General features: G+C 44.3%; 1 protein-coding gene across 1 annotated transcript; it reads left to right on the forward strand.

The window, feature by feature from the left end:
• Window positions 1-5,121: 5,121 nt before the first annotated feature.
• LOC100341994 (GTPase IMAP family member 6) lies at window positions 5,122-11,139 on the forward strand. Its single transcript, XM_008250103.5, has 3 exons — window positions 5,122-5,352; window positions 7,269-7,353; window positions 8,525-11,139. The coding sequence occupies exons 1-3, from the start codon at window positions 5,314-5,316 to the stop codon at window positions 9,313-9,315; spliced, it is 915 nt and encodes a 304-aa protein (XP_008248325.4). The 5' UTR covers window positions 5,122-5,313; the 3' UTR covers window positions 9,316-11,139.
• Window positions 11,140-14,867: the final 3,728 nt, after the last annotated feature.

Raw genomic sequence — 14,867 nt, forward strand, 5'->3', positions numbered from 1 at the left:
ATACTTTGTGTTTCTGTGTGGGTGCAAACTGTTGAAACCTTCACTTAGTATATACTAAACTGATCTTCTGTATATAAATATATTTGAAAATGAATCTTGATGTGAATGAGATGGGAGAAGGAATGGGAGATGGGATGGCTGCAGGTGGGAGGGAGATTATGGTGGGAAAAAGCCGCTATAACCCAAAAGTTGTACTTTGGAAATTTATATTTATTAAAAAAAGTTAAAAAAAAGAAAGATGGAAAATAAAAAAAATTATTGGAGTAGGAATAAATATAACTAAATTTTTTCCTTATTCACAATTGATCTAATAATGATCTATTAAAAGCAGTAAAAGTAACATTGTATTGTGCAATTATAGCATATAGATGAGTGAAATGAACAATAGAACTGTCATAATAAATAGGTTAGTGGAGTTAGGATTCCTCTGTCATAAGACATCTGTATTACCCCTGAAGTAGTTAATGTCATGTGAAACTAGACTTGGGCTATTTGTAAATGTGCATTAAAAACCCTAGGGCAATTACCATTTTTTTTAAGATAATGTAATTGACCTGTAAAAGGACATCTTAGGAATTTGCTTGATGAAAAAGAAGTGGTAAGTACACTGCAGGCCTTGGTGAGGCATAAAGTTCAGTTGATAGGAGATGAATATTCAAGATCCTGCACCAGCATTAAAACTTTGGGCTCTCAGTGATCTATGCCATACTAGAAGAGCTCCTCCATGATCAAGCACATGTGCCATCCCATCACTAGGAAGGAAGCATGATGCCCTGTGACCTCTTTGGGTTCTGGAGATAGAATAGTTTACATCTGGAAATATTGCTGCTCTGATCCACTCATCAAGTGACAAATAAGTTCCATACTGTCTTTGCCTCCACCAATTTATACAATTAAAATCCCTATTATGAGCCCCCAGACATAATCTTTATAACTCTTTCCTGATGTGTGAGCACAATGACTCCTCTTAGAAAAGGATCAAGAGGATTTCTGCCATATCCCTGATGTGCAAGGAAGATGGATACATGGAACCAAGTGCAGGACGCTTCTCCACAGGGCTTTGGCTTGGCCCCTTTCTCACTTGTAGTTCTCAAGGAAAACTGTAAAATGTCTTGAGAGAGCAACACTTTGAGATAAAGCGCGAGCTCTGTTCCTGTCCATTGCTGACCAAATGCCCCCAAGTCACACTGTCTTCCAGGGCTTTATTCCAGCAACCTGTTAACCTCAGGGGATAAAACCCAGGTGGTATTGTTCTGCATACATCCCTACTAACTTACTTGTAAGGATACAGTTTAAAAACTTGCAATGGGACCTTGAAATCCCTTAAGCTTGGTGGCACAAATACCATCTTAAGTGTTAAAGTGATCATATGAATAGGATTAAGTGTCTGGGAATAATAATAGAAAAATTAAAAAGGATGGGAAGCAGTCCACACAGCAGACTCATAGAATGACAATTACTTTAAGTAGCACCCTGACCTCAGAATCAGCCCTTAGGGCATTCTGGTCTCGCCAAAAATCCCACAAGAGCATTACAGGATTGAAAGCCAAGACATTGGCAAAAAATGTACTACATGAAGGACCTCGATGTGTGAGACCCCAATGGAAAGAAGTGGTCATCAAAAAAGGAGGTACTTTTTTGAAGGGAGGTGAGAACTGAGAACTTCTACTTTGCTGATGGCCTTGTCTAAATACTAATGAAGTATGTGGATTCAAAAGACTTCCATAGCCTAGACAGCTAATGTCCAGAGCCTTGGGTGATCACTGACATTATACATAAGAGTGTTATTGTGGTTTTTTTTTTTGACAGGCAGAGTGGACAGTGAGAGAGAGAGACAGAGAGAAAAGTCTTCCTTTTGCTGTTGGTTCACCCTCCAATGGCCGCTGTGGCCGGCGCGCTGTGGCCGGCGCACTGCGCTGATCCAATGGCAGGAGCCAGTACTTGGGCCATCCTCCACTGCACTCCCTGGCCACAGCAGAGAGCTGGCCTGGAAGAGGGGCAACCGGGACAGAATCTGGTGCCTGGACTGGGACTAGAACCCAGTGTGCCAGCGCCGCAAGGTGGAGGATTAGCCTAGTGAGCCGCGGCACCGGCCTAAGAATGTTATTGTTAAATTAACTACAGGAATCATTATGCACTAACTTCCCATGCAAGACCTCTGTCCTCAATGAATTATACTATAATTATGTCTAAGTGCTTGCAAAATATGTATAATTCTTGGGTACTTCTTTACAGTTAATTGTTTCTAAAAAAAGTGAAATTAACTTCAAGATGCAATGACTTTGAGCATCTCTTGTCTGGATTGTTGAGGAGTAATTTTTTCTTGCAAATTGTTGAATTCTTAGTATAGAGTTTGTCTACTGTGTATAAAGTTAATGGAAAATGGATCTTAGTGGAGAATGGGACTGGGAATGGGAGAGAGAGGAGGAGGAGGGGTGAGAGTGTGGGTGAGACCCTGCAGGCAGGAGAGGAATGTGAGAACTGAAATCCTACATATTGACTTATTGTCTGTACAGATCTATCTGGGGTTGTGATTGACAGAATATGACTGTGTGCTTGGACCTAAGGGCATCCCCACATTTGTACAGACTACTTATAATTTTCAAGATACAACTCAGCGGTTCTAACTTTGATGCAAAAACCAGATAAATATTGCACAAAAAGAAGCTGCAGCCAATTTCACGTCTAAGTATCAATAAAAAAATTACTGCAAGTTAGAAATAAAATTTAACAACAATAATTAAAAGTATAATCATGACCAACAAAGTTCATTCTGATAATGGAAATATGTATTAATATTAGGAAATCTAACAATTTAATTAATCAAAGTAATAAATACTAGGAGCAAAATCATTTGATTGTCTCTGTAGATGCTGAAAGATATCTGGTAAAATTCACGCATTCATTTTAGAAAAATTCAGTTAAAAAGAAGTTGATGTTATCTTCCTTCTCTTTGCCACAATAATGCTGCGCCACAAATTGCCTTCAAACCCAGTGACTCTTCATATATTTATCTATCACACATTTGTGGTTTGGTTTGTTCAACAAACTGTGACTGGTCTCAACTCATCAGCTCTCATCCTCACCACTGTTCTTTGGTGTAGTTTTCAGAGATCTAGAGAAACAGAATCGGTAACATCTATTTATATCTATACCTACATCTATTCTGCATATATATATTTCTATATATATTTATTTCTATAGCTATAATTATGTGTATACCTATAGCTATAGCTATACCTGTCTATCTCTGTCTATTCACTCATCCCTCCAAATACACCTGTTCCACATCCCTGGGTTCAGCCAACTATGATTTGAAACTGTAGTTAGGTTTGTGACTGTTATATCTATACTGAAAATGTATAGGCTTTTTTTCCTTGTTTAGTATTCCCTAAATAGTACAGGATGATGAGTATTTACATAGCATTTACATAGGAATTATTAGCAACCAGGAGATTTAAAGTACATGAGAGGGTGTGCATAGGTTATACCAAATACTGCATCATTTTGTACAAAGAACATGAGCATCCATGGATTTTGGTATTAATGGCATAGCACACAGCAAGGAACAAAGCAGCCATCGCTTAATTCCAGGCTCCTCGAGGGCTCTGGGAACAAAGTTCCTTTTTTATTTCTTTAAGATTTATTTATTTATTTGAAAGGTATAATTATACACACACACACACACACAGAGAGAGAGAGAGAGAAAGAGGGACAGAGAGAGAGACAGACAGAGACAGAGACAGAGACAGAGACAGAGACAGAGAAAGAAAAAGAGGTCTGCTATCCACTGATTCACTCCCCAAATGGCCAGACTGGACTGATCCGAAACCAGGAGCCAGGAGCTTCTTCTGGGTCTCCCATGTGGGTGCAGGGGCCCAAGCACTTGGAACATCTTCTACTGCTTTCCCAGGCTATTAGCAGGAAGCTGGATCAGAAGTAGAGCAGCCAGGACTCAAACTGGCACCCATATGGGATGCTGGTACTGCAGGTGAAGATTAACCTACTGTACCACAGTGCCAGCCCCAACAAAGGTTTTTATGGATTGAAGTTGAGGTTGAGAGCTGTGTGCTCAGCTTGGGCCCAGGTCTGTGGTTGGTTGTTGAAATCATTTCCCTCTTTGATTGGTCAGAGATATTGGGTCCTTTAGGGAATTTTTGTTTTTTTATTTTTTGACAGGCAGAGTGGACAGTGAGAGAGAGAGACAGAGAGAAAGGTCTTCCTTTGCCGTTGGTTCACCCTCCAATGGCCGCCGCGGCCGGCGCGCTGCAGCCGGCGCACCGCGCTGATCCGATGGCAGGAGCCAGGAGCCAGGTGCTTTTCCTGGTCTCCCATGGGGTGCAGGGCCCAAGCACCTGGGCCATCCTCCACTGCACTCCCTGGCCACAGCAGAGGGCTGGCCTGGAAGAGGGGCAACCGGGACAGAATCCGGCGCCCCGACCGGGACTAGAACCCGGTGTGCCGGCGCCGCTAGGCGGAGGATTAGCCTATTGAGCCGCGGCGCCGGCCTCCTTTAGGGAATTTTGATGACGGCAAAGTGGGCTCTAGTCAATCTTGGGGCCAAGTTCTGGTTGTGGTTACTTTTTGCTTGGGGCCTGGAAAAAAGACCCCTAAAGATCAAGGTGTTATAAAGATCAGGAGATAAATGCCCTCCTGATCCTGTGATCAGGGACCCTGTGGGGCAGGTGGCACCACTCAATTCTGTGAGTTGGTTTTAGTCAGGGATTGATTTGCAATAATAAAAACAGGGCAAGGACACTTCAAGTTAAGGGAGGGAGGCTGGGAGGCTGAGAGACTAGGACATGATGGTACCTAGCATCTTCCTGCAAGGCACTGCACAAGAGCCTGATCTCAGACCCTGTCCTTGACAGAAGATATTCAAGGGGTAGGAGAGTGGAGGAAGAAGGGCAATGAATGCTGCTGCAGTACTGAAGACAAGTCTCCCTGGGAAGAGGGCAGGGCTCAAAAGGGAAAATCAGCTTAAAGGCTCTTCCTCTAGCATGAACCCTTCTATGGTACCTGATGTCCTTTAAGCCTCTGAGTCTAGCTACATAATTTCAACACTAGGATCTTATGTTTTCTGTTTCTGAGGCTGCGCAGTGCAAGCTGCACGTTCCTCTTCACTTCCTGTTTCTCTAATCTAGCACTGACGCCACTGGTCTGGCCGGGCTCTCAGAACGTGTTTTGCTGAAAACATAAGCAAACGTTGGAATGTTCTCCGTGTATTCATACACCTTGGATGCTTTCCTCTGGCTCCTGCGTTCATTCCTCCAATGAGATGATCACATATCAGCCCCAAAGGGAGAGGTGGAGATGTCACAGGAGTGTGTGGCCAAGGGGAGTGGCTGGCTGGTAAGTCTGAGTATGTTGTGACATTGGTGTGAATATTATGTGTGTGTTTGTGTGTGTATGTGGGGAGGTACTTGCTATGTGTGTGTTTATGTGTTTGTATATATGTGTATTGTATTAATATGTGTGTTTAGAGTATGTGTGATAGCGTGTGTATTTTACACATTCATGTATTTGTGTTATGTATGTGTCAAGGGCTGTTTGTGTATATGTGTGTACTGTGCATGTATATTTGTGTGCCCCTTGTGCTCTGTGACAAACTCACTACTGGCTGTTTCACAAGACATGTCTTAAATTTCACTTTCTTTCTGAGCAACATCGCTAATGGGATGACATATGTCAACTCTTCTGTGTTGGAGGCAGAAAATACAGAATGTGGCTCACCTGTGAGGGTCGCTGGTGAGGCAGAGGGTGCAGAGGGTGCAAACTGATTCCAGATCCCAGAGAAGAACCACTCATTTTTGCTCTCAGGTGTCTTCCTCCCCTCAGCCTGGTCCTGCCTGGCCTTTTTTTCTCTTAAGCTGACCATTCCCTGTAAAGTACAAATGATATTGCATCGATGAAGCATAGTGTCAGTGTCACCTGGAGTCTAAAGAAGCCAGGGACAAGGAGATTGAGAGGCCCGTAGTTCTCAGATCAGTAGTCCACAGACTTAGGAGGCAGTGGCCTCCCTGTTCACCAAAGAACTTTCAGAGGTAAAATACTGTGTTCTTCCCAGAAAATGGCTGACCAGGTCTGAGGCTATCCGCTTGTTCTGATTCTTCTCTCTTCCTGGAAAGTCACCAGACCTTCCTGGACTGTCTCCATCCTAAGCCTCATACTTAGAGAAGACGTCACTGAATAAAGATGCCAGTCACTAAGCCACATGCATGTTGTTGTCCTTTGTTGGCTGCTGGGACTCAGGGAGGCCTGAGATGGTGTTTCAGGTGAACAGAGTAGAATACACATCCAACAGTGTTGTGCAAGTGAGTAAACCATGACATTGAGATCTACTGCAGTTAGGATTCCCCCACACCCCAGAGCCTTCATCTGGGTTTGTTTTATGTGGAAAAACAGATGTGGACCAACAAGGGTCTTCCCTAGTCTCACAGAGGAAATCAAGCAGATGCAACTGCATGCTCTTGAAATTGTGAGTGATGTCAGTGTGTGAAGCAAAGATACATTGCTCTCTCATCAGAAGAGAGATGACATGGGGATGACACGGCCCTAATTTGTAGAGGACTGAGAATTGCTCAAAAGTGTTATGAAATGTGTTGGGATCATATGAGGGAGAGAGCTCCATGGGCAGCTAGCTGAGGCCCAAGGTTCACTCCGCAGGGATGCTGAGGCCCAGGAAGGGTGACTGTCCTGAGTGATGTCCATGTCTCCACTGAACATGGAGATTTCCTGCGCTGGGATGGTTCCCTGGTTGTTTCCTTCCTCACAACAGCAACACCCAAACAACCTCCAGCTCTCAGGCCTCTGCAATCTTCACTCCAAGCTTTCTCCAAAGATCAAGCCTGATCCATTATTTCTAGTCCCCCAAATCATCAAGCCAGACCCTTCCCAGAACCTTCCTGCCCATATCCTCTGGGTCCATTCAGCCATAGAAACCTCCCTGCCACCTGGGACACACAGGGTCAGTGATGTACCTGCCTTTGTATCTCTGCCCACAACAGCTCCAGACCCTGTGTCTCTCAAATTCCAGCCATTCCTCAGGTTCCAGGCCATTGCACCTTCCTCCATGAAATCTCTTAAACTCATTATGGAGTGATAATGGGAGTGGGTAGGTGTGGATGAGAAATGAAGAATCTGGCCTCTCTCCTCACTCATTCTTCCACACCTATATCAAATTTAAAAACCTCCCTCTAGCAAGAGAAAGATGAAGGCAGGTGCTTCTGGAAACTCGGAGTATTAGTAAGCCTTACTGTTTTCTCTAGGTGGAGGAAAACGAATATGAAGTGGTTTCTCTGGAGGATCTGCCAGGAGAGATGTCCCAGGATACCACAGGGAGGCTGTCAAGAGGTAAAAGTACTTTCCTAGAAGGGGTGAGCTGGAGAAGGGTGCAGAGAGAGTGGTGCGAGGAAATCAGTCCGTCTGGGACCAAAGCTGGGAGCCTGCAGGGTTTGGCTCGCTCTGACGTGACAGCCTTGGGTTAGAAAGCTTCCTGTGAACAAGCAGAACGTACTTGACTGGCCACAGCCTTGGGACTAAGCTCAGCCTTCCAGGGGTTAGTGCTTAACTTTCAAGGTATCAACTTTGCCATCTAACCGAGGGAGACAGAATTTAGGAATGTTGTCAATTCATCCATTTTCCTGACCAGAAGAAAACATTTGTGATTCATCGTGTATTTCGACATGAACCATTTTTTTTTAACTTTATGAACATAAATGACCCGAGCACTGGGGAAAAAGGCATGAAAATATAACCTACTTCATAGGAACATTACCAGTACATGTGCTAATGCCTATTTAACTTTGTCTTACAGAAATCAAGTTTAGATATCACTTTAAAAATGTTCTCTGAGCTCAAGTGCTGTATTTAGTGGTAGGGTTTGGTGGTATGTACTGATTCCATACTGCACCAGTGGGAATTACTGTCTGTCTTCAGCTTGCCAGGCAAGGAAGAGTGTTCCACCTTCTGCACTTCCCAGACACTCTGTCCACTCAAATTTCTTTTCCTTCCAACTAGGGAAGCTGCAGAGAGCCAATCCCTTCCCCTTAGATTTCATCTGTGGGTCAGCGAGCCAGGGTGGTGTGCAACCCTGTCATCTGAGACCCGTCAATGACTTACAACTTGCTAGTTAACCCAATGGTCCCTTCTTTGTGTGCTCCAGGTGCTCTGTGAGGATAAGAGAAGGGAATTCCCATCCTTCCCCCATACCTAAACATCCCTACAAAGCTTGAGATTAAGTTTCTCAGTGTCTGGTTGGTATCTCCAAGTCTCCTCTCTCAACTGATAACTGATAGTCCCCTAGTTGAGAATGTTCAGCCCCACCTTCAGGATGTGAGCAAACAATGGGAGCCCTGGGCAGGTGTCAAGGACAGGTGCTGGTCTCTGTCTCTCCTACCTCCCAGCCCAAGATAATCATCCCCTGAGGGAATGAAGCATCCCTGGGGGCATGGTTTCTGTTGAGGAAAAATTGGGTAGATGGGCTCTAACTCCAATTCCCTCTGCTTTCTTCTGATGATTCTAGGTCTGAGGAAGAAAGAACAGACCCCAAAGAGACTGAGACTCATTCTGGTGGGGAAAACAGGAAGTGGGAAAAGTGCAACAGGAAACAGCATCCTTGGCAAAAAAGTATTTGAGTCTAAACTCAGTACTAGATCAGTGACCAAGACCTTCCAGAGAGGCATCCGAGAGTGGGCCGGGAAGGAACTCGAGGTGATTGACACCCCTGACATCTTGTCCTCTCTGTTCCATCGGGATGTGGAAGCCTGGATCTGTCAAGCCATCACCTTCTCCTCGCCAGGGCCTCACGCTGTGCTCCTGGTGACACAGCTGGGCCGATTCACAGAGGAGGATAAGCAGGCAGTCAGGCGTCTCCAGGAGATCTTTGGAGTGGGGATCCTGGCACACACCATCCTAGTGTTCACCCGGAAGGAAGACCTCGCTGGCCGCTCCTTGGAAGAGTACCTGCACGAGACCGACAACCAGGACCTTGCCAAACTGGATGTGCTGTGCGAGCGGCGCCACTGTGGCTTCAGCAACAGAGGGGAGAGGGCTGAGCAGGAGGCCCAGCTGCAGGAGCTCATGGAGAAAGTGGAAGGAATCCTGTGGGAAACGGAAGGCCACCACTTTAGCAACAGGGCTTACCAATACTCCCAGCAGTGCCTTCTGCTCAAAGGAGAGCAGGAAACTGGAATGACCCAGGGGCAGGGCTCTGGGGAAGTGTTCGTCGAGGAGTCCTGCTTGGCAGGGCTGCCCCAAGTCCAAAAGGAGTCTGAGAAAACTCATAAATACCTCCTGGGGAGGGTGCCCTTTTGAACCCATGCTGGCTATGACGAAGGGCCTTCCCCAGCCCTGTATCCAGCCCCCATTTCGGGCTCTCTCCATCCCACACAGCACTGCTCAGTCCCCAGGTCAGAGTGTCTGGTATGGCCAGAGGGATGAGGACCTCTGTCTGGGTGCCCTGCTCATATCCCAGGCCCTAGGTTCCTGCTTCCAGAACACCTGGGCCCTTCCTCTGTACCCCAACAGCATGCTGTGCTCACGCAGGACCTTCCATCCTAATGGCATTACTTTTGTTGAGGGCTTGTCTGTACCTTGATAGAGCCAAAGCTTCTCGAGGTCAGACCCACGCCTCATCCTTCCACGTCACTCCCACAGCTGCCTGGCTAGAAGATGTGATCACTAAGTCAGTGTTATTGCAGCAACTGAGTGTGAGCTGTTGACCATATGACTGCACGTGTTCTGGGCTGTGGCCTCGCCTGGTAAGGCAGCAGGTGCAAGGGCTGTTAAGGTTCCTGACTTGTGATGGACAGAACACGGCAGAGGCTCTGAGATGTGAGCAGGGAGGGATACTTGAAACAGGGGAGAAGGTGGGAGGAGCAGCCCATTTTTCACTCTTGAATCTCAACAACCTGTTCTTTAGAAGCTGTCTACTGGGACCAGTGAGTGAAATCTGGAGTGAGATATCTAATAAGCCAGGCTCTGGTGAAGAAGGGAGATCCTAGCCCTGGCTACAGGACATGGAGTGTCCCTGAGGTGCACCCCTTCCCCAAAAGGAAGACTTAGATGAGAGCAGGTCTATATCTTGGATGCTCCCCCATTTTCCTTGGATGCCATGACCTTCTCATTAGATCTGCCTGAAGGTGTGGGAAAGCAAAGACTTTTCACCCTGTCTTGCCCTTTGCTGTAACGCCTGCCTTCATCCTTGATCATCTGGAGACTGTAGATGGGAAGAGTATCTGTGTGTGTAAATGGAATCCTCAGCAAGATGGTTGTGGAGGATTGAAGGGGGAGGGATTAGGGAGGAATGGGGACCTGCAAAGTGTCAGTTGTGTGACTTGAGCATCTTGTGGGGCAGCCTGCCTGGTTGAGTTGAGAACTCTGCACAGCGGGAGCGTCTTCTTGTAAGACCACTCCTACAGACAGGGTTTCTATGCAGTGACATGAGATAGGATGAGAAGGGGGCAGAAGGTTGGCCTGGCCTGGCCTCACGTGGGAAGCCATCTGACCATGTCAGCATGTCCCTCTGTTACACTTCCCCTTCTTTGGGGTTCAAGAATCTCCTGAGAAGTTTTGCTGGTGTATGGGAACAGACAGGGACTTCCAGAGAGAAGTCACAAGTGGAGATGGTGGTGACAGGGCTTGTGGACAGTCAGAAAACTGGAAGACACAGCTTGAGTTCTGCTGACCAGAGATTCTATATCATTAGACACCCCTACAATGTGTTTTTCATGCTGAAACTACGGCACCCACCTTCCCCAGACGTAGAAGGCTCCGAAGACAGCCTAAACATCTCTTCTGCTGAAAGATTCAGAAAATTGTCCTATACAAGAACAGTTTCCATCTATGGGCATTTTATATGTGTTGAAATATTAAAGTGCAGTCCTTAAACATAGACAATTATTGATAATTTACTTTTTTTTAAAAAAATGAAGGGAGACTTAAGTTGGTGTGTGCTTAACAGCCTTTGTGAAAGAACCATTTATTAAACTAATGATCCATTTCCCACAGTACTGAGAATGCAAGATTTATCACTTATTCAATTCTGATATTCCCTGCTGTTTATGTCAGAATTTTCATTTCTGCTCATGTCTTCTGTTTTTCTATTCTTATGTGAATAAAATATTGATTTGATTATAATGGTTTTCATTGTACCATGGTGAAACAAGTTCATGTTCAGTCTACATTTTTATGCTTTTCTTGTCATTTTCAGGCATTTAATCTACTATGTGAAAACTGAAATCACTTATCTAGTTCCCAAGAAAAAGCCTTTTTAATATTCTAGTTGGAATTGTCTTACATTTATGTACTGTTTGAGAGGGCTGTAAATGCTTCAAGTATAAATCAAATGCATGTTATTTCTAGATGAACACATTGGAAAATTCAGAAGTAAAGAGTAAAAATGAAATACATTTGTATTCTCATTAGGGTAAGAGATACATTTCTTTAATAGATGTCATTATTTTCATTCTGTTGATTTAATTGATTTCACAATAGAAAATAGAACGATTTGACTAAATGGCGTCCATTCAGTGACTAAATAACAAACCACCAAAAATTTATCATTTATTGAAAATTTGATGTTGATTACCTCAAATACAGTACTTCCTGTGTTTTATTACAGAACAGCAGGGAAGATGCCTCCCACAACATCGCAGGAAGTGAGGCAGGTTTGCCCTGATGCCATCCTCCCTCAGTCTCAGAAGAGAACTGGGAAGGTGTGTTTGTGTGTGTTCTGGAATCCCCACAGTCTTGGTGCCAGGAAGAGATGGGCTGTGGAGGGTGATGAGAAGGAGGCTGTCCTGACCAAGGCTGTGACAGCAGTGACCTTTAGAATTTGTTATTTTCTAAAAATGCATCTACAATGGAGTGAAGGATGAGAAACGAGTTTTGGAGAATATGAGGAGCCCAATCAGCACAGGGTTTCTTTAAAAATATTTTATTCTTGGCCCTAGTCTCAAATTGGCCAAATACAGGGTCCCTGGCCAGTGGACTGAAGGCTTTGTCTAGGATGACAAGGGTCAGCTCAGGGGATGGGGGGAGGGCGCTTTGATCTTCCCCGTTGTCATTTGAGGTTTTGATCTCCGGGTAAAGAGGCCGTTCATCTTTGTAAACACAAAACATTTTTTGCTTTCTCCAATTTTCTGTTAATGGTGAAAGAATGGAAGCGAATAAAGTTTTACTGATTTAAAAAAAATTTTATTCAAATATAGTATACATATCAAGAAAGGCACATAATGAGTTTCTTTCTCAACTGTTCACGCTAATAACCAACTCCCAAAGAGCCCTCACTATTCCCACACCTCCATTTCTTTTTTTAGTGTGAAATAGTATATTGTCATTTACAAGGTATGGCAGTGAAGCAATACTTATGACTACATACCAAATGATCTGACATCCACACAAGTTTTATCCTTTCTACTAACTACCATGAATAGGAGAATTTTTTCTTTTTTTTGTTCTGGCTTATTTTACTTAACATAATGATCTCCAGTTGTATCCATTTTGTTGCGAATGTCAGGATTTCATTTTTTATGGCTGAATAATATTCCACTGTATATATATATATATGTATAATATATATATACCACATTTAAAAAAAGATTTATTTATTTATTTGAAAGTCAGAGTTACACAGAGAGAGTAGAGGCAGAAAGAGGGCGAGAGAGAGGTCTTCCATCCGATGGTTCACTCCCAAATTGACTGCAAATTGAGCTGTGCCGATCTGAGCCAGCACCCAGGAGCTTCTTCTAGGCCTTCCACACGGGTGCAGGGGCCCAAGGACTTGAGCCATCCTCTACTGCTTTCCCAGGCCATAGCAGAGGGCTGGAAGGGAAGTGGAGCAGCCGGGTCTCGAACCGCCGTCCATATGGGATGCCAGCGCTTCAGGCCAGGGCATTAACCCACTGCGCCACAGCGCCAACCCCAACCACATTTTCTTTATCCAGTCATCAGTTAAAGTGCAGGTGTTTTTCTACCCTCTAAACAGCCATGAAAAGTCAGAAGGAAGGTTTCCAGTCTCCAAGTCCCCGTCAACAATGTTTATAAGCTACATGTAAACCATACACAACAATAACACTAAACGAAAGCTTTGTATGCATCAGGTGGTGACCAAATGTGAGCAGCTGCTCTCAGGGAACTTGACCCCAGATGGGAGTGTGGTGTGGTCCCAGGTCCACTCTGGTGTGGCTTGTCCTGAAGTTCTCCCGGTCTTGCTGATGCAGAGGAGACTCAAGCAGAAACTCACAGTCAGCTGAAGAGGGAGAGGATAGGGTGTGGGGCAACTGGAGCAGGTAGAAGTTGACGGAGACACTCCCAGGAGAAAAGAGACAGCAAGTGGGATCAGAGTGAGAGGGGAGGGCATTGTAAGTTCTGCCTTTGAGCTCTCTGCAAATCCTTCACTGGCTCTCACTGTACAAGCACAGGGCAATCTACAAAGGCCAGGGGAAATCTTACCTAAAAAAGCTGATCAGAGACATCAGCAGCTGTCCATAGCAGCAAAGGGAATTTCAAAATACAGCCCCCCAAGTTAGTGGGTCTTGATAAAGTTGGAGATTCACACTGAAATGCCCACAAGGGTATACTTCAGGAACAAGAACTGCATCTCAGGACGGAGTGACTTTTCCTAGAAGGAAGAGGAAAATTAAAGCAGACCCTTGCTAAAGGTCAAAGTGATGGGTCAGTAATTTCAGTGACTACTAGAGCAAACTTGATATTCTTCAGAAAAAGATAGCAACACCCTGGATCTCTACAATTTATTTTCTACAAAGCTCTGCATATGTTAAAATTTCTTCTTTTCTGACATAAGCATATAAAGGTATATAATTTCTTTCTGTGTGTTTTTATCTCTTTCTCACAATTAGTTGTATATCCTGTTTTCTTTATCATTCAGTTTAAAATATTTTCTCTGTGCTTTATGATATTGTCCCTCCCCCCTTTTTTATAGATTTATTTTATTTATTTGAAAGACAGAGCCACAGAAAGAAAGAGGTAGGGATGGAGGAAGGAAGGGAGAGAGAAATAGAGAGAGAGAGAGAGAGAGAGAGAGAGAGAAAGGTCTTCCATCCACTGGTTCACTCCTCAAATTGCCACAATGTCTGGATCTGAGCCAAATCCGGAGCCAGGACCTTGTTCTGGGTCTCCCTCTTGTGTCCCGGGGCCAATGACTTGGGCTATCCTCCACTGCTTTCCAAGGCACATTAACAGGGAGTGGTATTGGAAGTAGAGCAGTGGGGACTTGAACTGGTGCCCATATGGGATGCTGCTACTACAGACAAGGACTTTAACCATTATGCTACAGTGCCAGCCCCTGTAATTTTTTTTCACTCATGGATTATTTAGAAGTAAACACTGAAATTCCAAATGTTTAAATGATTTTTAGAAAGTACAGTTTTTTAATAGCCATTATTTATGTGAGGTTACTGAACATTTGATAACATACCTGGTATAGCCGAGAAACTGAATTTTTAATTTTGTTTAAATGGTATTCATTTAAATTTTAAAACTAAAGCAGTGTAAAATACTCCACTGTAACATCTGACCATATTGTTTGGGTGAAAAATATTTTCACTCTAATGGTTATATTTTCAAAGATGTTACTGAAGACACTCTTTTGGGGACTTGATCCCTTTTGTGAGGGGAATCACATGGTCCCATTCTAATGTGGCTCTGATATGGGTCGGTAGGTAGCCAGTGAAGATAAGGAGCCAAGGACTGTCAACACTGAAGCTGTGGATACTGCTCACACTCCATCACCATCAATGCTGATTCAACACGGCTGAAAGCTCTGCACACTCACTCCTCCTGATGTGGATAAACCACACTTTTCATCATGCACCAGACAATACCATGACACTTTCCTAGAGAAT

Source organism: Oryctolagus cuniculus, chromosome 7 (assembly GCF_051225735.1).
Source record: "Oryctolagus cuniculus isolate XC-2025 breed Fujian yellow rabbit chromosome 7, ASM5122573v1, whole genome shotgun sequence".
Lineage (NCBI taxonomy): Eukaryota > Metazoa > Chordata > Mammalia > Lagomorpha > Leporidae > Oryctolagus > Oryctolagus cuniculus.

Excerpts from the sequence above, each read along its gene's own strand:
- LOC100341994 (XM_008250103.5), top strand. The coding sequence starts at position 5,314 with ATGTCACAGGAGTGTGTGGCCAAGGGGAGTGGCTGGCTG. Across the intron at positions 5,353-7,268 it reads CCAAGGGGAGTGGCTGGCTG|GTGGAGGAAAACGAATATGA; the intron begins GTAAGTCTGAGT and ends TGTTTTCTCTAG. Across the intron at positions 7,354-8,524 it reads CACAGGGAGGCTGTCAAGAG|GTCTGAGGAAGAAAGAACAG; the intron begins GTAAAAGTACTT and ends TGATGATTCTAG.